General features: G+C 42.4%; 1 protein-coding gene across 2 annotated transcripts in view; it reads left to right on the forward strand.

The window, feature by feature from the left end:
• The window catches only part of LOC308232380 (paralemmin-1-like), a gene marked incomplete at both ends in the record, with an annotated part of 124,010 nt that overhangs the window by 26,579 nt on the left and 73,361 nt on the right, over positions 1 to 24,070 (forward strand). For both annotated transcript variants that reach the window (XM_080638503.1, XM_080638504.1), the window contains one exon: positions 16,739 to 16,819. In XM_080638503.1, coding sequence (XP_080494629.1) covers positions 16,739 to 16,819 — 81 coding nt within the window. The remainder of the gene's footprint in view (positions 1 to 16,738; positions 16,820 to 24,070) is intronic.

Raw genomic sequence — 24,070 nt, forward strand, 5'->3', positions numbered from 1 at the left:
AGCTGCAAGGCAGACCAGAAAAGAAATCATGGGTCCAGGAATAAGAATTTCTTCTCAGTTCCCTATTTTAGGAGCTCAAATGCTCCCACATATTCCCCTTTGGGGATCAGATTATCTGCATTGTTGATACCTCAGGGTATTTTCCTTCAGCTACGCTGCTGTGTGATGAAGAGTTCAGCATGTTTCCAAGTGACTTTTCTCACCTTTGGAGCTTCCCAAGACATGAATAGCTTGTGCAAAAAAGTAGAGACCCCTCAAGCACTTTCCCTTACCTTCAACTGTCATGACAGCCTGGCAAGGTAGCGTCTAGACCTAAATGATCAGTTGTGCTATAGGGTATACTCTTGCTCCAGGAAGCCCGAGGCAAAGGAGCCAGTAATAATGAAGTGTTGTGTTGTGTTGCTCAGGATTCTCCTTCGGCTTTCTGCCATTGAAGTAGAAGCACCTGAAGGAAAGGAGTAGATTGTGGGGAGCAACCTATACATTCTGTGGGTGGCAATTAAGATCCTATTGTGTTCCAGCTGGGTGTAACTCTTCTGCATAGCTGTCAAATAATAGACTGAGTTTGTGCTTTACAAAGTTATGCTAAATAATTATCTTTATTTCACAAACAAGGACTATGAGAAACACGTTTAGTATACTCGGGAGAAAGCGGTCTTATAAGGCAACATGTATGGTTCTGTAGAATTGATTGGACCCAAAGGAATGTTCTACGAAAGGTCTTGCTCTTTACAGTGTTATTTCTACGCTAATGCTTACCACAGTACCGAGCAGAGCACATCTCAGACCTGAAGGTCCCTGGTAGAAGAGCACTGATTTTCTAACCTATTGTTAAACATCTTCCTTCTACGATGTATACATTCTATTCTGTCATTTGTATTTTTTCCCTTCTTTCCACGGAAGTGCTTTATCAGTGGTGGTTTTGAATGCTTTGGTCACCACAAGGGTGAGCAGAAAGAGGTTTTTCTCCCCACAGCAGAAGCATGAGGCAGATTATGTGTAGAGGTATCTCCAGAAGGAGCTCCTAGATACTATGATGTTTACAATTCTTCTAACCCCTGGCACAAGTAAACTCAAAATTCTTGCCCTCTCCAGGTTCTCTTTTCAGGTGATGTTCAGTACCTACACTGCAAATTATATTTTGCCCTATGTAACTCTAGTCAAGGGAATATGATGATTTAAGTGTTGTTTTCACTAGAAAAAACTAGATGAAAGAAGGTTTGAGGCTGAGTTTTTTGGAGGATCCCAAGGGGTCTGGTCTTCTTTTTTTCCCAACAAATCCAGACTTAGGAAGTATGGACACCCGTAGATGAAACACTTTCTCCTCTATTGGGATCCAGTAATCTGCCACTTTAGATATAAATACTATGAAAGAGTTTGTGATATTACTGATTGTTACCCACACACCCTATCCCATGGCCATGGTCATAGGAAAACATCTTGTCAGATGTTGTAGGCTGCTTGCTGGCAAAAAGGCGATGCAAGGCTTCTCTTCCAATCTGTCCTTGGAAACAGAGAAAAAACATCCCTCCTTGGAAACAGTTTTGTACACTTGATTTTCAGGGAACTGTGGAGAACACAAATAGAAAGGCTTGTGCTGATCAATAGCACCTCACCTTCAGGCTGCATCATTCATCTCACAGAGCAACCTGCTCGGCAGTTGCCTCACTGTGAACTGTCTTCATGCTGGAGCACTTCTGTAAATTGGTTATTGCTCGAGTGAAGGGATACCTAGAAAACTCCCAGCATTTCAGGGACAGAAGCTTGCAATTCAGTAGCGTCACTACTAGTACTCTTGCCATGATCTGATTTTAGTGGCAGTGTGTAATCTATGTCAAGCAAAACTCAGCTTGCCGTAAGAGCTTGGTCCTGTGCCCTCATTTCTTTGTGGTATGTAGCTAATCTTACAGCTTGTCTTTTTTAACATTTTAGTTGCTGTGACCTTAGTGTACAGACAGGGAAAATATGTTATTTCTAGGGGCTGCACAGAAGAGTGATTTTGCAAGCACGCTGACCCTTGTAAAAAGTGGATTGCAGATTATTTCAGTGGCACAGGAGGCAGATGCTTGCCAGATCAGTGATGTAGTCTGTAAAGTTTATTCTGGTGCACTGGAAGAGCATGCATTGCAGATGTGAAAACAGTGACCTCATTCTGTTCGTATTAAAAACAAAGGGTGAAGCCATTTGAAAGTCCCAGTGATAATATACTGAAAGTACTACTGTTTTCTTTAACGGTTATACTGCTACTTACATGTTGTTAGTGTGCTAAACTAGTGTCCTTCAACTGAAAAAAAGCTTAACTTATATAAACAAGTTATAAATCCTGAGCAGGTCTTTGTGGGAAATAAGCTCTCCCTGCTTTTATGAGCCACCACCTCGGGAATTTTTCCCCTGACAGTTAGAAAACATCCTGATTTAATCAGTGTCCATCTATACCACTGCTGAATACAGTTAGGGTTTAATGTGCTCTTCCTCAAGCTTCCACTCTGCTTGTACTGACATGCTGAAATGCAACAAGAAGAAAAGCTCAGGTACATTCTGGTTGTTTCTTCCTAAGGGAACACAATGCAAGGTATCTTGACAAAATACCTGTCCAAGGATCTGAGCCACAAAATTTCACGAAATTCCAGGGTTTGATCCATCTTGGGTTAGGATTTGGGAATCTATTTAGTTTAATAAAATTTACAGAACTTATATATTAGCTATGAGGAAAATGTTCTTCATTGTGAGGTGGTGAGGCACTGGAACAGGTTACTCAGAAGCTGTGTCTGCCCCATCCCTGGCAGTGTTCAAGGCCAGGTCTGACAAGGCTGTGAGCAACCTGGTCTAGTTTAAGGTGTCCCTGCTTACGGGGGGGGGATGTGGAAATGGATGAGCTTTAAGGTCCCTTCCAACATAAACCTCTTTATGACTCTGTGATTACCACTGTGCACAGTGTTTAGGTCTGGATGCAAGACTGTTGCTGTAATGACGTAACTACTGCAGGAAGGAGCTCATACTTCTTTGTGTTAAATTTTGTGCAAATACAGAACAAAGACTGTATCTGCCACAAAGGGCTTTCAGACTAAATTAACTTTTCTGTCTCTGTCAGCACCACAGTTGGAAGCCAAATTAAGATAGTTTTTGAGTGGATAGTTTTCTCTCTGTCATGGATTTAGAGATCCAAAGAGGCCATCAAAGAAACAGCAGTGTGTGGCAGGAGTGGTCAAGGATGAAGGTACTTTTCTTTTTCTAAATGTCCTTTCAAAAAGTGATTATTTTAACATAGAGTTCAGAGCCCAAGACTAGTTTGCCAAACTCTCCATAAGCAGAAAATAAAATATCTCTCTACTGAAAAATAAGAAGACCTTACTGAGGGCTGCAGGTTCTTTCCTCATCTGAACTATTTGGTCCCCTCCAGTATGGGGACTTCCAGACAAGTGTGATGCTGACCTGAGCTGTAGGAACTGGCTTTTGTACAGAGCTCAGCATCTCCTGCCTCTGCAGGACAAATGGTCCACTAAGATTCAGACCTCTGAGGAAAACCTCACTCGGATTCCTTCACTGTAAGGGATAACTGAATTATATATTACACAAGTGATAATGCACAGAGGAGGGAGCGTTTTTATCCCCTCTTCTGTGCCTGGAAATAGATTCCCATCAACTTTCCCAGACTGCTCTGTCATCCCTGGAAAAGCATTGAGTATGTCTTTTCTTAGTGGATCGTGAGTGTTGGTTTTACATTCCCTCCTGCAGGTTCCTGTAAAGACATGTGAGTCAGTTGTGTGCAGCATCATGTCCAAGCCTGTAAATGTGTCCCATTTTAGACTGGATATTAGGAAAAATTTCTTATTTCTAATGCTTGAGCATTAGAAGGTGGAATCACCATCCCTGGAAGTGTTCAAAAACTGCGTAGACAAGGCACTCAGTGACATGGTTTAGTGGTGGCCTTGACAGTGCTGGAGTAATGGTTGGACTTGATGATCTTAAAGGTCTTTTCCAACCTAGCTGATTCTATGATTTGGGCTCTGCAATGATACAGCTTTTCAGGTAGTAGCACAGCCACTAAACTGTGTTTGGTTTTGTGTGGAAGATGTAAGTAGTTCAGTACAGAATCACCAGTTTTCTTGAGTATGTGAAGAAGTGACGATTGTTGGGTGTTTCTCAAAAAAGCCAGTTTTAGCTTAGTTTGAAACAAATAAAGCCATGAGTTTTGATTCTCACCTTACTCTGCAATAGTCGCCGTTTGGTAGGAGGGAGATGTCATTGTCCCTCTACCTCTTTCCTTTTGCCTTTTCCTCTGGCTAAGAGACCATATGATCACTGTACAGATGAAATAGAGTATCTCTGAGGAGGTTTGCCAGTAACGTGCCCAGAAGTTAGATATCCCTGTTCCATATGATGGCAGAGTCAGCTCTGCTAAGGCAAAACCAGCAGTGCCTCAGAAAGCGTGGAGCAACCTGGCCACCAAGAACATGCAGAGCAACAAGTTAAAAACAGCAGCAGAAGATGACTATTCACTGACCTTATGTCTCCTAAATCCCTTAGGTGACTAAGATATCCATCTTGAAAATATAAAGCTTGAAGGAAGGGTGACAAACCTCCTGGGACAGTCTCAGAGAAGCATATGACCTTTAAGGAAGCTTAGGTGTGCAAAATTGCGTGTTGTGTGTGTCAGGATGGAGTTACCATAGGAAGAAGAAAGAATATGACTTTGGGAGGGGATCTGTCTGCAGTTGCATTCTTTCCCTCCTTCACCTTCCTGGGAGAAATTGCTGCAAAGAAAATCTGACGGAAGTGCCCATGGGACTGGGAGAGGAGCTGTTTCAAAATCTGAGGTTATAAAATTGTAAAATCTCCTTTGTGCAGAGGTCTCCAGGAGACCCAGAGGAGTTACAACAGAGGAGTTGCACAGGAGGAGTTAAACAGTACCCATGTGACATCTTCGGGTTCAGGGTAAGAGTCCACATTGTTCTGACTGCAGGAAGCAGATAGCAAAAGTCAGGAATCAACCCACATCCCTGAAACTTCAGGTATCTTCATGTTTTGGGGTTTTGTACTCAATTTGCTGTTTAATAAACTGCTCACACAGCTCACAGTTTATAAACCTGTCAGGTGTGTCAGATAAGTGTGAAATTCATTTGAACTGTACAAGCCTTTTTGTTTCAAACCACACCTAAACCTGCACAAACCATGCAGCAGTCATACAGGTTGCTGAGATGACCTTGAAGCTGTGAATTCCCAGATACACCTCACAGCAGGGATGCAAATCAAAGAGAAATGCAGGCAGTCTTCTGAACGGGGAGAACCTTTGACTGCACAGCAGAAATTTTCCCATCTTTAAATGGGTCCAGGTCCTGGAGCCAAGCATCAAAGCAGTCAAATCCAGACTGCTTTTTATTGTTGCACTGCTCTGGGTCTCCCTCCATCGGTGCAGCAGACTGACATTGTGTACTCCTCTACATCCTGCCAAAAGCCACAGTGACCTGCATCGATGAGCACCCTTGCATTGAGCATCTGCAGCCAGCCCGCCCCTTTAAAGCCAAATGGGCATGTGTCACAGGCTTTGTGCGCTTACCCACTCCTCCTTACTTAAAATGACACACAGGTAGTGAGAAGCTGTTGTGGGGTTTGTTCATGTTGCCAGGACCAGCGTGGTCTCTGCCTTTGATAGTGCATGGAGAAGGCTGGCAGATGAATCTGTTATGCAATCCGTAGTGTAATGTCCCAACTGCTCCTACTCACAAAGAACACATTGGGATGCCTGATCTAAAGGAATGACATAGTGGTAATACCTCCTGCATACTACAAAGGTTCAGTGTTGAGACATGTGATCTTACACCTGTCAGATTAAATAAGATTCCAGAAGTAAGCTGGTTGGAGATGCAGCCAATTCTTTTATGTGCTGTGTAGGCAAGATGCCAAGGCTGGGTAGGATTTTGAACATACCTAGATCACACACCAGGCATGCTTACCAAACACAGAGATGCATACACCCTCTCAGCCACAATCTCATTTACGGTCTCATGTTGGAGTAATGTGACTCTCCTGATGAACTGGAGAGCACGCAGGAACAGCATGTGCTGCAGCCCCATCAGCCTCTAGGATTCAGCAGGGACTTACCCCCTAACTGGAGGGGGGCACTGATGCCCCTCAGACCTGTGTGGTCTTTTACAAGGTGCAAATTTTTGGGATGTTCAAGGCTGGTCAAAAAGCAAGAGGAAAGTAACCCCTTCAGAAATAAAGGGAAACTTAGCCGGAATAGTGATTTGTGAAATGGTGTATCATTTCATCAGCATTACCAGTTTGGAAAGATGCTGGCAGCTGGAAGGTGGTGATTCTCAGGCTCTTGACTGCATCCGCCTGTCCTTGTAAGGACATTTCTGTCCCTTTTTCTTTTTGGTGTAAACCTGAATGTAGAAGTTAAGACTGAAACACATCAGCAACTGCAACTTACATCAGTAGATGCCTGAGCATCAGCTAATCTGAGTATCTTTAACTCACACCAATGTTAGACAAAAGCTTAAAGAAAGGGTTTTGAGCTAATAACTTTATCTTGCAAACAACAAGAAGCATTTCTCAGCAGTAGAGGAGCACTGTACAGTACAGCTGCTAAGCACAGCTCTGTGACACTGGATCCAGCATGGTGCCACACAGGTCAGCACCAAAAGCTTCAGTGTTAGTAGGCAAGTACCGCACTCTCAAGCAAAGGGAGGAAGCCTCAGCAAAATCATTTTGACGTGAAGCACTGAGACTCTGAAATAATTGGCTGATCCAGCCAGACCATAAGGATTAAAGTATAAAGCCCAACTGAATGTATTAATGCCTTCATTTTGGTCTTTTCTGCCATTACTTAGAAAATAACAAGCAAAAACCTGGCTATGATTCAAGTACCAGAATTAGTGCAGGTATCATCCCTATGGATCCTGGGTATTGCTCCGAGCTGACCAGCCCGACCAGTTTGTTCCCTTTTCACCACAGAAAATCCAATTTCTTCTTCCTGCTTCATATGCTGTGTCCTGGGGAAGATTAAGTTTCTTGAAGTGGGGATGTTTGTCATACATGCAGTTAAAATGAATAAAGAAGGTAAACAAATTCTACTGAAATCACAGTCTTGGCGATTCCAATCTAAGTTCTCAACAAGTGAAAAATAAAGTGTCCAGATCTTCACCAGGCACTTGCTTAGGAGAAAACCAGCATCAGGAATCACAGCTTCAGCTTGACTTTTAACCTTTGTGATTTATTTTTTGTTTCTTAACACAGGAGTTTGAGATTCCTTAATGGTTGTCATAATGTTACAATCAGGACCTGTTTTGTAGGTAAAGATCAGCATTGTACAGACGTTTCTCGGCACATTCAGCATCTTCTTGCAGAGATGTTACCCCAAGCTTTACAATATCTTGTTTGGCAGCATGAAGAGATACTTAGAGTGTACAGGCCATGAGGGTGAAAAAAAAAGAGGCACGCTCTTTTCTTGGAAGCTGTGGAAAAGTGAGTAAACTAAGCCTATACCGAGCAAATCCTGTCTTTCTCCTTTTCAGAAGGAAACAGTGAAAGGGTATACACTGAACAGCATGGATTTAAACCAAGGCCAATTACCGGCAATGTGAGTGTAGGGACAGTTAATGAACTGGTTTTCTACAAATAGTTTACTTAGCCTACAGAAAACTCCTTGTTTTATGTTTTTACGAATGAAGGCTTCAACCAAACGCTACTTAACAGTCTTTCACTAAAAAAAAAATTTTAAGAAAAACACAGGAAAAAAATTATTAAAAGTAGCTTCTTTCAGAATTTTGCTTGTTTTATAGAGAGAATAGAAGTTTCAAAATTTGTTCTACACAACATTAGATAAAAAATTCCACCATATTTTTAGGAAGAAAAATTATTTGCTAGGTGAAGGCACTCAATTTCCCATCTCCTCAGGCTGAGCAAGGTCAGCGCTAGCAAGCTATACGCATGGTGTTGGAGGTTAGCTGTAGCAGACACCAGGTAACAAAGTTCAGCTGCCTATCATTTATGACTGGTTTTAAGGATAACCCAGAATAATAGATAAATCTGTCTGTTTCATGATTTATACTAATAATGTGCTCTGCATAGTCTGTTGGGCACTTTCCAGAAATAACTGGTGCCACAGAAAAGGAAACTACGGGAGTCAGGTGGCCCTGAGCTCTTATCTGTTTTCAGAGTCAGTGTCAAAACTTGGAAGTTTTGGAAGAAATGCTGATGTAGAACTAACAAGGGGTGGGAATCTGGCGTTGATAAGATGTCTGTTTGATTCACTGTCACATCTCATAGAAAAGATACCTAAACTCCAATGACCCTGGTCACCAATCAGCAGCCAAATGGCTGATCATGACACCCTTGATCAAATTATAAATACATAGGAAAGTGTGGCTTTATTCGTGTCAGCAACTGGAGGGAAGCAGCATCTGTGGGTCTCAGCCCCTGTTCAGTTTCTGTTCAGATTTGGGAGGAAAGAGGAAAGTCAACTAAAAGTTTTAGTACTCCAAGGACTCGTTATGGTGGTGGCCCAGTCAAAATGCACATGGATTGTGTTACGCCTGAAACACCCCTTCCAATGACCCAGTAGCATTCAGTGAAAGGCGAATATTGCGGGTAAAATCTTGGTTGTGTCAAAATGGGGATGGCTGCTCCCTCAAAGGGGGAATTTCCTCATGGGATATCAGAGAAACCATATTTCCTCCTAAAATAATTTTACTTCATCATCTCAATGAGATATTTTCCATTGTGTCCCCTTTCAAAAATGCTAATAAGAAACTTTTACAAAAGGAAATTCCTTCCCGCATTCATCACTTTTCATTAAGAGCTGTTGTTCTGGGAGCAGTGTCATCCTTTTATTTGCTGTTTGAGATGCATGGTGATTTTAATTAAGCAGTCGTTGTCTGTGTGCATTGTGGTGATTGCATTCAGAGACCAGGGAGCTATATTTATAAGTGTGCAGGGCAGCTGAAGTTTTTGCTGCAACGCTTTAGTGGATTTTTGCCCTACCAGAGAGGGTCCTAAGCTTTGTTAGGCATAGTTTCAGGTATGACATTGACAGTCATAAAATGTTCATATTCAGTAACATATTCAAATAACATATTCAGTAACACTACAGGGCCCCATGTGGGTGAACTCCTCCTTTGGTGTCCCACACCTTGATGTCTAATTTACAGTTCTCTTATTTGAACCGTGAGTTGCAGACAGTTCACGTGACGACACAGAGCTACTCAATTTGCTTTATCAGGTGACCACAGGAACAACACATCCTTTGACCTTGTGCAAGGGTAGCTTAAGTGTTAGGTGAAATTGAGAAAATTAATTTCAAGATTGTTTTCTCTCAATTTTTGCATGCAAATGACAAAATCAGCAAGAAATGGGACTGCAGACCAAAAGCATTTGCTCCTTTCCTGGCAGCACTTAATTTGATTCCAACAAAGTGTATCTCTTCACCTCTCTTAAACCACCCTATTCATGTACATGAGCAAATAACTTCACCGACACCCACTACTGGAGAAAAGAGATGTGAAGCTACAATGAAAGCCAGTGTATTTCTTTCTTCTCACTGAGGGTTCAGTTCTCTGCAAGTGATTCTGCCTTCCTCATAGCAGGAGCCTGTTCAATATAGGAGGAACAAAGCATTTCTATAACTTCCAGGCTTTTCTACTTACTCCCTCATCAGGATCTGCTTCTATGGATTAAGTCTGTTCTGTGTCCAAAACAAACATGCCAAGACATTTTTTTGCATGCTGTGCTGTCTATTTAATGGGGTTCAACCCAGCAATCTCCAGTTTAAGCCAGCTTCACAAGAGAGGAGGTGAAGATCATTAACTTGTTTACCTTGTTTCCAATCTTTCTTTTGCTTCCTGCTGTGCATACAACCATGGAAAGAGCAAGAAGGAAGGGAGCCATTATCTTTTAGGTGGGTTTCACCTGCTTCCCTCAGGCATTTATCTGCTGCACCTGTGCAATTTCAAACTCCTGTTGTTCATTCCTAAATAACCCATCTGCTTGTTGCTTGGAGTGATGGAAACGATCGCAGCTTTGTTGTAAGATATGTGGGTATGTGGAAGATACACGGAAAGCATTTCAACAGCATCTTGTACTCCTGCTGTTCCTGCATCCCACCTAGAACTTTTTAATGCACAGTTTGCTTTGTTCACATATGAAAAAGGTCCAGTAAGGTGAACCACCAAGGTCCTAGGCACTTAGGATGTTTGAAATCATGATTCTGTGTTTCAGGTACAAAGCCTCCTGCACAGGGAAACTATAAGTGAAAAAGGGTGGTAGTTTTCTAGATGCTACATAACACTACAGAGTGCAGTTTCCTTAATTCAGAAGCTGGATTCCAGTATACAGATGCAGGAAAATTGTCTCCTGGTCATGTTTTAAGTGAAACGAAGCTTAGACAAGTGGCCACAGGTTTCAGGGGACTGGGACAGAGAGGGTCTTGCAGAAAAATGCCTAAGGGAGTAAAGCCAATAGTTTACATTGATGGTGTAGCTGCAGAGAAAAATGGATCTCAGAAACCAGAAAGTACAGACTCTGGTTCTGCTGGGAGCAGAGTAGAAGAGGAGTCATTTCTCATAATCTGAAGCAACACATATTTCCTAGTGCTCCAAGCAGGAGAAGAGAGAAGCCTCCAGCTTGAAAATAGAGAAACTGTGTCGCTGCCCATAACAGGAAGATTTCCACCAAGCACAGTCATGCCAGTGCACATGGTGATCAAGTCTGATACACTTGGCAAGATGATGGGCTCCACTTCTTGTACTGGCAGCAAGTAGTGAAAGTGGGCATTGATGAATCAAAAGGAGCAGGCATCCTGCCACCAACCTTCAAGGCATGTTTATTCTTGTGTAACAGTGCCTCGCTTCGGTTCTGCATCCTGCCTCTTCTGGTACTGTGTTTTCTATTGTATGCTATTTACAACAGCATCAAATGTTTAGAACTTCATTTCACAAAGTGCTGCCAGTAGTGGGCTACATCTTTGCGACTGGTAGGGATGTTTGCTGTCAATGAGTTTCCTGCTCTTCAAACAACAGGAAAATGAAAGAATTGACCAGACAGCAGTGAAGAGGTGGGGGGCAAAGAAAGAAGTAAGAGGAAATAAAGTGATAAAATTGGCGTCCTGTCTTTCTTAATATTTTCTTTCCAGTGAACCATTACTGCTGAACTGCAAAATAGGAAACACATTTACAGAATTGATTTTACTGCTGAGCGATGTGAAGGAGCCACAGTGAAGGTAGTCATTTACACTACCACCCTGCAGAAAGTTTCAGTTTCTATAAGGAATAGTTTCTTGGGATTGTGCTAACTGCAGATTGAAATCGTTAGAGAACCCATATGCTCCTTTCCCCCAGAGTTCTGGATGTCCCTAAACTGGCAACAGAAATATGAGGTGTCAGCAGCAATTTTGCTTGTTTGTTTCCTTACCTGCTGCCCTAAAAATCTGTGAGCTTTGAATAAACCAGGAATAATATCTGCCAACTGCGTAGAGCAGAGAAAATAATGTCTTGCTGAAGAAATTCAGGTGATCCTTTAAAGACAGTTCTTTGTAACTGTTTTCCTTGATTTGAAGCAGACTAATTTTCCTCCCCCTGTGCCATTTTTGAGTGCATTTGTTTTGCCTTGCCATGACAGGCAAGAGCTCTCCCTCTTCCACCCACTCCTCTGTGGTGGGCTGGTCACACCCTGGCATGAAGGATGAAGTCAACAAGAAACCTCTTTGCTAAAACTAGGAATGGTGGCTGATCCAGGTCACTGTGCCGATCTCCTCAAAAGTCACAAGGTTTTGTGCTGAGTTGGGGATTTTTTTTGTTTTCCCACCAGGGGATACCTTCTGGATACCTGTACTGTAAGCCTTAGCCTGCCGTCAGATTTGGGCATTTATTTTCTCAATGAGGTCAATCAAGTAGTGTTTAGTTTCTGTGCTGCCCATTGGAGTGGTTTCTGCACATCTCTGAGCTGGGTTTAAATCCAAGAAATCAAGTGCTTCTGCCAGTACAAAGGGAGCAGAGGGCTTTACCAAGGCTTTACTGCCCCAAGGATTTACGTGGGTTTAGAGGTGCATGTTTCTCAGCAGGCAGTTAGGACTCTGTGAACTGAATAATCTCTGTACCACTGTGGGAACAGGCAGATTTCTAAACAAGGTCAAAAATTATTTTGTAATGGAAAATTGAAGTGTTTTGTTACTGCAGTGTCATGGAGAAGCATTTTGTTATAACTTGGTTTTTTCAAAGGTTTTATGTTATCTTTGGACTTGGGGCTCTTGGTGGTGGTGGTTTATGGTTGTTTGACTACAACAGTTTGACAAGTCTGATACTAAACTATAGGTTATTTTGATCAAATGGAAGCACATGATTCAGACAAAAATCCTGCACCCATTCTCTGATGAATAAAAAAATCAGTGGGGTTAAGATGAGGATGAGAGGACAAGCATACAGAAACTTCGCAAACACCCTCAAAACCGCGTGTGGTTCAGGGACTTCCTGCACCAGATGTAATTTCAGCTTAAGTAGTAAGCCTTACAGTATTCTTTCTCTCTGACTGTCCCCATGCTTCCTTGGAACCCTCAGCACCTTGGGACCCCCAGAACCCTGAGACATGGATTTCCACAGTAGACCATTGCTTTGGCTTCAAACCTGCCCCATCCAGTTTCACTTCATGAGCCTTTTTCTCATACAGGAGAAGATAGAGTGAGCAGTAGATGCCCATGGCTGTCTCCATGCCCCCCAGTCATGATTTTACAGATCTCAGTTTTTTCCTCCCAACATCTCTCTCCCTTCCAAGTAGATGGCATCTTACCAAGTATCTATCTGATATATTTGTTTTTCAGAAATAGGAAAGTGGCACTGGTCACCTTTAGTGCTAAGAAGCAATTGCATCCTTTCTGAAATCACGCATCTTGAAAAAGGAAATAAATACATGGTTTCCATGTTGCACATCCAGATGTGAGTGGATGAGCACAAATCTTATTTTTCATTATACAGATATCAAATAGCTGAGTAACCTTGCTATTTGACCTATGTCCTTTTCTCATCATTTGGGTCTGTGAGTAAAAAAAAATCAAACACTTTCACTTCCCCATTTTCCTTGTATTTTAAATGAAGGGAGAGATGTAAGGTTTAAATCTTATTTTACTCGTGGATATCTGAAACATTCAGAGCATCCTGAGTATACCTCTCAAATGTTCCTCTGCTAGTTTGGAAAGGTAACCATTCGTGGTGACCATCTATATTCTTACAAAAGCAGCACACTTCAGACAGATACAAATCTTTTCTTTTAAACCTACCACATTCACAGTAAAACTGGCTGCAGTGCCTGTTTTCTCCACCTCTTCTCAACCTAGATCCTATAATCCCTTCACTTCTTGGAAAAAAAAAAAAAAGAATAACACTTGGGTATCCACAACATAGCTTCAAAGAACAGGGTGGGTGTGTTTGACATTCCAGCTGGCAATTTTCACTACTCCCCTCAAAAGGTGCAGGAACTGTACAAAATCCTGTTATCCTGTATATACTCAAGCTTCCTCTGAGCTCCCACCTTTTGCCTATGGCTTGAACTCCATGCATCCTTTCAGGGGAGGAGATCAAGAACGTTCTTGGTGGTCACTTCTTGGAATTTAATGTTAACTGTTAGTTGAAGCAGTGATGGATTAATTTCTGCATTGTAAGCATTTATTTTCTTGGTGCCAGGACCCTCAGTAAATTCGCAGTTAAATTCTGTATCTCTAAGTATGTGAACAGACTAATGAGGAATATTTACTGGCTTCAACATAGAAAAGTGCCTTAACAAATGATGAGGTGTTAGCATGCACTTTACATCCCAGTGTTTTCAGTAAAGTTGTGAATCAGGAGCCTGCTTAAGTGGAGTCTGGTTTCATCTACTGACTGTCTAAAACACTTAACATGCTGATTTTGGTGTGAGTTTTGCCATCCAGTCCAGTCTTCTACCACATTTTTTCAGAACATGCCATATAAACCAGAACACATACGACCACAACCTTCAGTGACTTGAAGAAAGCTAAATTTAATGTGATTCAGTGACCTGAAGCTGAAATGTCCTGATAGCTAATTACCAATGCTGCAATTCATGCAACCTTCAGAGGAAACTTTTGCTGTCATCCTCAGGTATGGGGTGATATAGGTATATGGTGATATATATATATCTATATATATATAGATATAAGGTAGAGGCATGCAGTGAGGTTGACTGAAAGCCAATGAAATGGATACGTGAGCAATATTCCAGTTTAACTCCACAGAAGCCCACTAGTTAGTAAGTAGTTTCAAGTCTTTTAGTGCCTGCTGTGTTACTGCCTATAGGGAAAACACTCTAAGTGCTTTCCCTTACTCACAAAAAAAAAGAAGTTTCCATCTATCTTTTATAAGGCTGTCTTGTCACATCTATTAAATAGCATTACACAGCCAGCCAGAGGAGGTACTGGGGTGATTTCCATCATGTGTTTTAGCAAGATACTTTTTGTGGAGGGTAGAACACAATATATATAGCTGTATATATGTAGACACATATATATACACATATGTACGTATATATATACACATATAAAAATGTAGGTTAGTTATCTGTGAAGATGTAAGTGCCCTATGCTGGCCTATGGACTGTCAGATGTGGGGTGTTAGTGTCTACATATGTGAAATTCAAACATTCTGTCATCTGGCCCGCTTGGCACAAACAGGACGCGATTATCCTTACTCTGAGAATATCAGGTCATTTACTGGAACAGCTTTTAGAATTACTTTGTTCCAGTCCATGACTGACCAGCTATTTGAGTAAATAGTAAAGAACAGGTTCTGTTTTTCAGTCTCCAAAGTATGGTGTTAATGTCACAGAAGGAAGAAAATGGCAAGACAGATGCCTGAAAAATGCTGCGAGTGCAGTTTAACCCCTCAGCCATGCGATATCCCTTTCCATTCAAAAATGCAAAGAGGAGATAGGGATTGGAGGAGTAATAAGAGGGATGATCCAGAGACTATCAATTTTATATAAGGAAACATTTTTAAAGGTGCATGCATAAATTTTCTACGTTTGCCTGTGCACAAATGCAAACGATCATCTCTGTGCACAAAGAAGTGAGATGTCAAGTTTTCAGCTGAAGACAGGCACTGTTTGTGACATTCTAGTCATTCAGAAAGCCAATTTTCCCACTCCAGAACAAATTCAGCAGAATATTTTTTTTCAGCAGTAATATTCTTACGTACTTCAGAGAGCAGGGAATGTGTGTTTCTGTATAGATGTGGATATACCCAAACAATTAGCATGTAAGAGTGTGCAGTGTATTAGAGAAGTACTTGACACATGCATCATTTGTCTGCTTTGCCGTTTCTGGGTTCATTACTCCAGCCCTCCTATCACCTTTCTGATGTCTAACTCTTTGGCAGGAGTGGTCCAAACAGTTATCCAGCTCCATGTTTTACTTTGTTTTGAGTGAGCCTGGCATTAAGGGAAAAAAAAAAAAAAAAGGGGGCTTCCTTATCTTCCTTGTAAATGTAATGCTTTCACTCCAAATGCTTTCATTTGATGTCCAGTATAAGCACAATTAATTTCTTCATAGGCAGCATCTTATTTTACACCCCTTGAGGACAAGGCATAAAGGTTCAAAATTCCTAGAAAGCAGAGAATTCCCAGAGCATGAGTAGGGCACCTAGAAATGGGACACAAAAATTACGTTGGGGACTTGAGAAATTCCCTAATGTCTTCAAACCCAGTCTTACAGGTGCTGAAATATTTAAATAACAAAAACAAGCTTTCACAGGTAAGGAATAAAAACTGATGTTCCAGTAAAAACCGAGGCTGGCACGCTTATTTGACTGCCTTCTTTACTACTCAGTATTTCTTTCTTGGCTGAAAAATGTTAAAGGAGGTAAAATGATCAGGAGAAGGACCCTGGTCCAGGCTGGGGGTGGGTGAGGAGAAACACTCCCCACAAGGTGCAGAAGACTACAAAAAAACAGCTGTTGATCTTCCGTAAGGGAAGGGTGTTGCAGGGAAGAGAAGCAGGTCATTCTGCTGTTGGAACACCTGAGAGAGTCTGCTGCCTGCTGAAAGGAGCTGCCTAGGCACGGACGAGTGGCTTGCCCATGACTGTGACCATGACAGCCCTCAGCCGTGGAAATGATCATGCTGTCCTTGGTGACACTCAGTCAGTCCAGCTACTGGGAGCTGGTAAGGGCCAGCTGCTGGTGTGCTGGTAGCTTGAATTTTAAACAAAGTCAGCTGGGGGTTATCAGTCCCATGTGCGTTGCAGGTAGATCCTGTGCAATCTGGCTGAAACACGTTCTCCCCATGGAGCGTGGGGAAAACCTTGCCACCAGCCTTGCTGGGGAAAAACATGCTCCTTTCCTCTGTGATGCCACCCACTGCTTTCGTGTCGCCTTACTGTCGCAGAATTGCACCACACAGTAAATGCAAAAGCATATCTTTGTCCCTTTAACTTCACTCTCAGCTGTTATGACTGTTTTTTCCCCTCCTCTGGGACTGTGCACTCTGTTGCTGCTCCGGCTGCCGGGAGTGAGAGAGGAGAATTTCTCCTGCTGGCAAGCAACGGGCTAGCCTGGCTGGCGTGTTCCCAGGACGCTGCTGCTTGCATACCAGCAGGCAGAGGAGCAGGTGAAATGGGACTGGTGACATCTGTACAGATGCATTTGACTGCTTACCTGCTCTTACGAATCCGTTACCCTTAAAGCCTCCTTTTCTCTGACAAGATTTTTCTCTTTCTCTCTCAAATTATTTTTCCAAGGAGAAAAGGAAAAGACAGACAGAAATAGAAGGCAAGAGACAACAGCTTGAGGACCAGATACTTCAGCTGCAGCATTTCAAGGTAAGGGACTGATGCCAGAAATGATGGATTGACTAAATCTGTTCATTATTAGACATGCAGATCACACATTTGAAAGCTGGGAAGACCCCACTCCGACATGAAGCAGCTTTCATTGCCGGAGCCTATCTCTTGCAGTGATCGTGTCCTGCCTGCTTTTCATTCTGTTTCATGCATAGGAACGTGTTGCAGAAATGCCTTAGGAGCATGGAGTCGGAAGGGTGTGAGCGCAGGCAGCACGGCACTGCTGTTATTATTAAACACTGTTATTTATTATACATAATGATAAGACATGAATCGCTCTGGATTGGGTGTGCACTGCATAGCTTCAGTGAGCTCTTTCTGTCTGCAGAGCTGCATTGGATTTTTTCTGGTGCCTGTCATTAGGTTTGTGTGCATGTGTGTTGCAGAGAGGGTGCTGCTAGTTAGCATGTGTGTGTGTGAAGCTTTAATTGTAGGATGAAGTTATTAGGTGTACATGGCATAATAAAATGGGCATGCATGCAGATGCAGGGAGGGTGTTGATGCATATGTGCATATCTACATAGAGAGAGGAGCCTTGGTATTTGACAGGGTGTCGAGCAGCCCCAATCTCTGTTGGACTCCATGACAGCTGCAGAATATCATCGTTTGAAAGCCGTCCTAGTTATTTCTAGCATTCATCCTTCCTATCAGTAGCAGAGTTTGTCATTACATTTGTGTAGAGCAAAGAGAACAAAAATGTACTTGTGATCTTTTTGTAATCAATGTCCGTTTTTGGGTCAAATCTCATTAGATTACTTCAGCAGGGGAGCCTGAGGAATTTTAGTGATTAGCATATCTGAGAAAGATGATCAGGACTGGACAGTTTATCCTTGCAGCAAGTGAGCTGAGCTGTGCTTTTAAAAATCAGACATTTAGGTTGGTTGTACAGTAGTATGCATGCATATGTGAACAGTACACCTGTGAGGGGTGATGGTGCACAGAATATCTTCTCTGCCCACGCATGCACTTGAAGACCAGACTTCAAGTTATGCTACAGACAGGATGCTCCTGCCTCTCCAAGCTCCTGGCATCATGTTCTGTAAACTGTTTCTCATTTTCTGGTAAATATGATGCAGTTAACTCCAAGCAATCGATTACAGCCCACACAAATGCTCCATTTGGCTTCACCATAAATCTGTTGATGTCACACGTTGTCTTCAGTATTACCAATGACGTGATCGCTTTTCTGTGGGCAACGGGAGTTGCCATTTCCTTCAGGCTGCCATTGACTACAGGCAAGGGAGAATTTCTTCTGAGGACTGCAGGTTGATGCAGCAGGGCAGTAAGATGCCTTTCCAGTGCCTTCATGATGCTTGCTTTTCTTCTCTTTGCTGCAAAGCTGAGGACTTCCTTTATCATGTTAACTGTTTCCAAGCTAGCTGAATTATGGTTTTTCATGAAATTCTTTAATCAGAGACTTTTGGAAAGCCAGTTATGGAAATTCTTTACTTCATGTGATCTATTTTAATATAAAAATGTTTAATATATTTAGCTGTTGCTAAACTAAATTCTGTCATCATCCACGGGCAAAAGGAAAACCTCTCAAGGTGGTGCAGTGGGGTCAGCCCCTCAGCTAGAATAAACTGATACTGACTTCAGCCCTACTATGCTGATTGACACCAGCAGAGGTTCAGTCTTGCTGCATGAATTTTTTCAGTGATATACACGAAAATTAACTATTCCCCTATATTATTTAGCTTACATCATGGAGCAAGAGCAAGAACCATACAGGAAGCTGGGGGGACATCAGGGCACAGAAATTTAAAATGACATCTTTGTCCACTAAAAGCACAGCAAGACTTAAGCTTTGTAATGCTGGGTACGAGAATGAGCATCAAGTATGATAGGAGCTTCTCTGCCTCTCCATTAAATGCCATCACTTCTCATTAGAGTAGAAGTGTGTTGCTTTTACTGGGGGGTCACAAGGACTGCTGCTCTAGGAGCTGTCTGTACCACCACACTGCACCACCACCACCGTCTGCTGGAAGATCCAGTTGAGGTGATAGCACAGGTCTGTCTGAGATAGATTTCACCCTGACTGCTGCTAAGAACTTCCTAAACAGATGGAGGCCCTGGGCATCCCCCCGCAACAAAAAAAATTGGGAAGAAAAAAAAATCAAAGCACTGGCTGGCTGTATTTCCCTTTCTCTGTGGAGGCAAACCAAGCAAACTGCATTTTCCTTTCATGCTTTGTTTAGTGTTCTGGTTGCTTAGTGGGGTGCTGACCAAAACGGTATTTGGCCCACCAGGCTGTTTTGTTTATTTAAAAAGCTATGTATCCCCCCTTATCTCCCCAAGGCTCTCCCTCACCTCACACTGGATGCTCTGAGCCTCTGCAAGCCAGGGGCTCTAAGTCCGCTATGAACAGAGTCCTGCAGTCTGATATGGCTCCCCAGTTGGCTCTCACAGTCCAAAACAGGTGTATTTGTTTTCCTTCAGAAATGCTAGGTACAACATGGTTAATTTCCTGAATTATGTGGATTTCACTAATTCTAAACTAATTCTGTGCAAGACATAAATCCAGGTCAAAAAGATGAGGCTTGCCCAAGAAGCCCATTACCCAAAATGCTGTGAGACTATTGATGTCGGTGTAGAGTGCAAAGACTTCATAATAGCTGGGTTAATCCTGTGTCTGCTGTATCTGGGTTGATCACACAAGTGGAGCAGCTTGAGTTCACCCAAAGACATTCATGCCAGGATTCAATGGGTTTGCTTCATTTTTGTGCAATGCCAGCGTAATTTTTCTCTTTAAAATCACTGTGTAAAATACCATGTGTAGTTACCTAATAAAGATTCAGGAAGCTTCAGGGGTTTTGTTAATTTCAGACAGTTTCATTCACATAGGAAAAATATCACGTAGAAATAGTTTATTGCAAATGTTTGTGCTGGATTACCTACATTTTTCATGTTGCTGCTGATGATTAGACCCATGGCAAAATAACTTTACTACCAGTTATTCATTATTCCCTTGTTAAGTACCTGGCTGGAAATAAAGGAACAGTGGCCACTGCCCCATTGTGTTAGGCAAAACAATGCAGCAGTCGCTGGAGTTAGTAAATGTGAGTATCAAATGTGGATAAGGCTTTGGCAATGCATTTGCAAAAGCTCCTGAGAACGTGTCTGATGGTTTTAAGGCTGCAGACATCAAGACAAAAACATTGCTCAGATATTCATGGTCTGTGTGAGTTTGTGAGTTAATCAAGTAAAACCCCCCCAGGTGTGAAAGTCTGGATCAGGAGAGGATCTAGAGCAGTCTAGGCTCTAAAAGGTGAACTCCCTCATTGCCGACAGTGAAAGTATCTTCTGTGAATCACTGAAAATTAGGGATGTTGGTGGGCACAGAGCAGCCAGGGTGGTACTTCTGGACTGTTGAGGCACTCTGTTGAAAGCAGGAGGTATATTTATCCACATTACAATCAGATGCTTCATTGGAAAGGCCCTGGGTGTTGGAAAATGTTTGAAGCAACATTATTTGAGTATAACATTTTGAACATGCTGTTTTGCTCCAATAAGAGGCAATTTACAACACCTCCCCTTGCCTCCCTCCTGCTGGGCCATATGCCTACAAAACAGGACTTGCCACATCTGTGGAGACTGGTGGTCTTACCAGCTTCTACAGTCTGAAATCAGAGAAGAGGACAATGTTCACCTTACACAGGACAATGATTTTAGTTCTTTAGCTGCATGGAGACGTAATCTACAAGCAACAGTTGCTTTTAAGAACTTGTTCAGCTAGGCAGCAGTGGGTGGGCCTGTTTAATGGAATTGTTTGCTGTTTCAAGTAAATTCTGGGGTAGAAGTATTTCTTCTGAGATTTGGCTGCCTCTGTATTTAGTTGAATAGAATTTCTCTAATTGTTTACTGTAGCTCTGTTTAGTGGCAGCTGGTAATAAAATAAACAGCGCAAAACCTCCTAACTAAATGAAAAATTGCTTCTCTGCTGTTACTTTATCTATTACAATAAATCTATTTACCACAGTTATTTTATTTCTGTGTGGTATAAATATTAGGGACCTATTTCTGTTAACATCTGCTTCTAAAAGACTGCAATTCATGAACATTTAATCTATAACATAATTAACATCCTTATTCTGAAGGAAAGGAAAGCTTTTTTATGTTATAGAGCTTTTGTTAGGGTATGGCTTTATCAGAAGCTATTTTATTATACTTATGTATACTATTAAGTATATAATAAATATATTAAGCATATAATAAATAATATGGATATAATAAATATATTAAGTATATTATATATTATGTACTCAAAATTATATGTAATTTTAGTTTTATTATTCCACAGTTATATTGCTGTCATTAATTTTCGTCTTAAAATCTGGTCTTAAAATCAGAGAGCATAAATAGATATATCTATCCATCTATCTACATCTGTGTATGCAACAGTGTTGAAAAACAGACATAACTTTTGCTAATGAAGGAATCTTGTTACTTCTTCATGTTGGATCCTTCTATGACTTTCAAGTAAATCAACTCTTAAACCAAATGACAACTTAGTCAAGCACATAAAAAATGTCTGGTGATCTCATGGACAGTCTCCATTCTCTACAGGGGCCCCCAGAACCTATTCTTCTTACTCGTAGAATCATAGAATACCGCGGTGGAAGGGACCTCAAGGATCAGCTGGTCCAACCTTTCAAGGCAAAGCATGACCTATACAAGATGTCCCAACACCCTGTCCAGATGAATCTTAGAAGTGTTTCAGTGCTGGGGAACCCACCACTCTCCCGGGCAGATTTTTCCAATGGCTGAATCTTCCCATTGGCAAAAGTTTTCCTCTTGTGTCCGATGGGAAACTCCCTGGGAGTAACTTGTACCCATTACATTGTCACATGTACTTCTTTTCCATGTGACTTCTTGTACAAAGGGAGCCTCCATTTTCTCTGTAGCCACTCGGTAAACAGTCGAACATGGTCACAAGGTTTCACCTGAGACTTCTCAAGGCCGAACAAACCCAGTTCCCTCAGCCTTTCCTCTTACGACAGGCTTCCCAGTCCTTTGATCATCCCTGTGGCCCTTCTCTGGACTGTCTCCAGCCAGTCCACATCTTTTTGTATAGCAGGAACCAAACTGGACACAGTAATCCAGGTGTGGCCTGACAAGCACTGAGCAAAGTGTGATAATGGCTTCTTTATCTCTGCAGGTGATGCCCTTGTTGACAGAACCCAGCATCCTGTTGGCTTTCTTTGCCACAGCTGCACACTGTTCACTCATATTGAGCTTCTTGTCCACCAGGATCCCAGGTCCTTGCACATGTCCTTGTTGATCTTCATAAGGTTTTCGTTAGCCCACTCTTCCAGACCATTCAGGTCTTCCTGCAAGGTGGCTCTCCTTTCTGAAGCATCCATTTCCCCACTCAGTTTGGTATCATCAGCAAACTTGGTCAGGGCACACTTGGTCCCATCTTCCAAATAATTTATTAAAATATTGAGCAGCATTGGGCCCAAAATCGATCCCTGGGGAACCCCAGTAGTGACAGGTCACCAGCTGGAAAAGGAGTTATTTGCCACCATCCCCTCAGTGCAACCTATCAGCCAGCTCCCCATCCACCGCACAGACCGCTTGTCTAGAGCATGATGCGTCAGTTCCTCCAGGAGGAGGCTGTGGGAAATCACATTGAAAGTCTTGAAGAAATCCAGGTAGACAATGTCCACGCATCACCCCACATCAGCCGAGCAGAGTACTTTGTCATAGAAGGTGATCAGGTTTGTCAAGCATGATTTGCCACTGGTGAATCCGTGCTGGCTTTTCCCAATAACTTGCTTCATTTGGCTTGTGATAACTCCCTGGAGGATCCATTCCATAACCTTCCAGAGGACTGAAGTGAGACTAATGGTTCTGTAATTTCCTCGATCCTCCTTTAAGCCCTTCTTGTAGATGGGGGTGACATCCATCTTCCAGTCTTCTGGGATATCTTCCTTTTCCTCCTATAGAGGGCCCACATTTTCCCCAGTCTTTCTTTATCACCAGCATATCTATAGAAGTTTTTCTTGTTGCCCTTGACATGCCCTGATTTAACTCTGTAAGGGTTTTAGCTTTCCTAACTTCATCCCTGCCTGCTCAGACAATTTCTCTGTATTCCTCCCAGGCTACCAGTTCTCTCTTCAACACTCCATAGGCTTCCCTTTTGTGTCTGAGTTTGTCCAAGAGTTCCTTGTTTGTGCCTGCAGGCCTCCTGGCATTTTTGCCTGACTTCCTCTTTATTAGGATACATTGTTTCTGAGCTTGGAGGAAGTGATCCTTGAATATTAACCAGTGTTACTGGGCCCCTCTTCCCTCCAGGGCTTTATCCCATGGCACTCTATCAAGCAGATCCCTGAAGAAGCCAAAGTCCATTCTCCTGAAGTCCAAGGCAGTGAGCTTGCCGTGCACCCTCCTCACTGCCCTGAGGATCTTGAGCTCTGACATTTCATGGTCACTGCAGCCAAGGCTGCACTTGAGCTTCACATTACCCAGCAGCCCTTCCTTGGTGAGAACGAGGTCCAGCATAGCCCCTGTCCTTGTTGGCTCCTCTGTCACTTCAGAGGGAGGTTACGATCAACGCATCCCAGGAACCTCCTGGACTGCTGTGCCCTGCTGTGCTGTCCCTGCAACAAATGCCGGGCTGGTTGAATCCCCTCATGAGGACTAGGGCTTGTGAAAGTGAGGCTGAACCTGTCTCTCTGTAGAGGGCCTCATCCACAATTCTGGGGCATGGAGCTAATTTTAAGAGAAATTTCAATTTCCAGAAAATAGAGGACCCTTTTTTGTCCTGGTCTGTGCATCTTTGCTTCTTTAGGCGAATGCCTACCTTAATCTGGGAAGCTCACCTCCTGCCAGGATTTAAGCTGAAAAGGGAGAGGCTCTCTGCCTCTCTCCTAACCTGTTTTACAATCTAGAAGAGAAATCCAGATTCAGTAGGCCAGAAAGGGAATGAGAGAGGGAATAGGACTAAACAGCCTGAGGATTTAGGGCACTTGTTCTTTTTGAATTGCTTACAGAGTAGGAAACAGTATATTCATGCTGAATATACTGTAATTATTCCAGTACAACTACTCTGAGAATTACTGTACTCAGGAAAAAGGTATTATTGTGTGAGCTGTAGTTCAAAGTGGGGAAGAGTTGCCCTGGTATGACCATGTAAGTAAGCATCTGCATGCAACCTGGACTTCCTTGAAATCAAAATTGGCACTCATGTTTAAATAGGTAGCAAGCTACTTTAAGTAGGTGACTGCC

Source organism: Psittacula echo, assembly GCF_963264785.1.
Source record: "Psittacula echo genome assembly, chromosome: Z".
NCBI lineage: Eukaryota > Metazoa > Chordata > Aves > Psittaciformes > Psittacidae > Psittacula > Psittacula echo.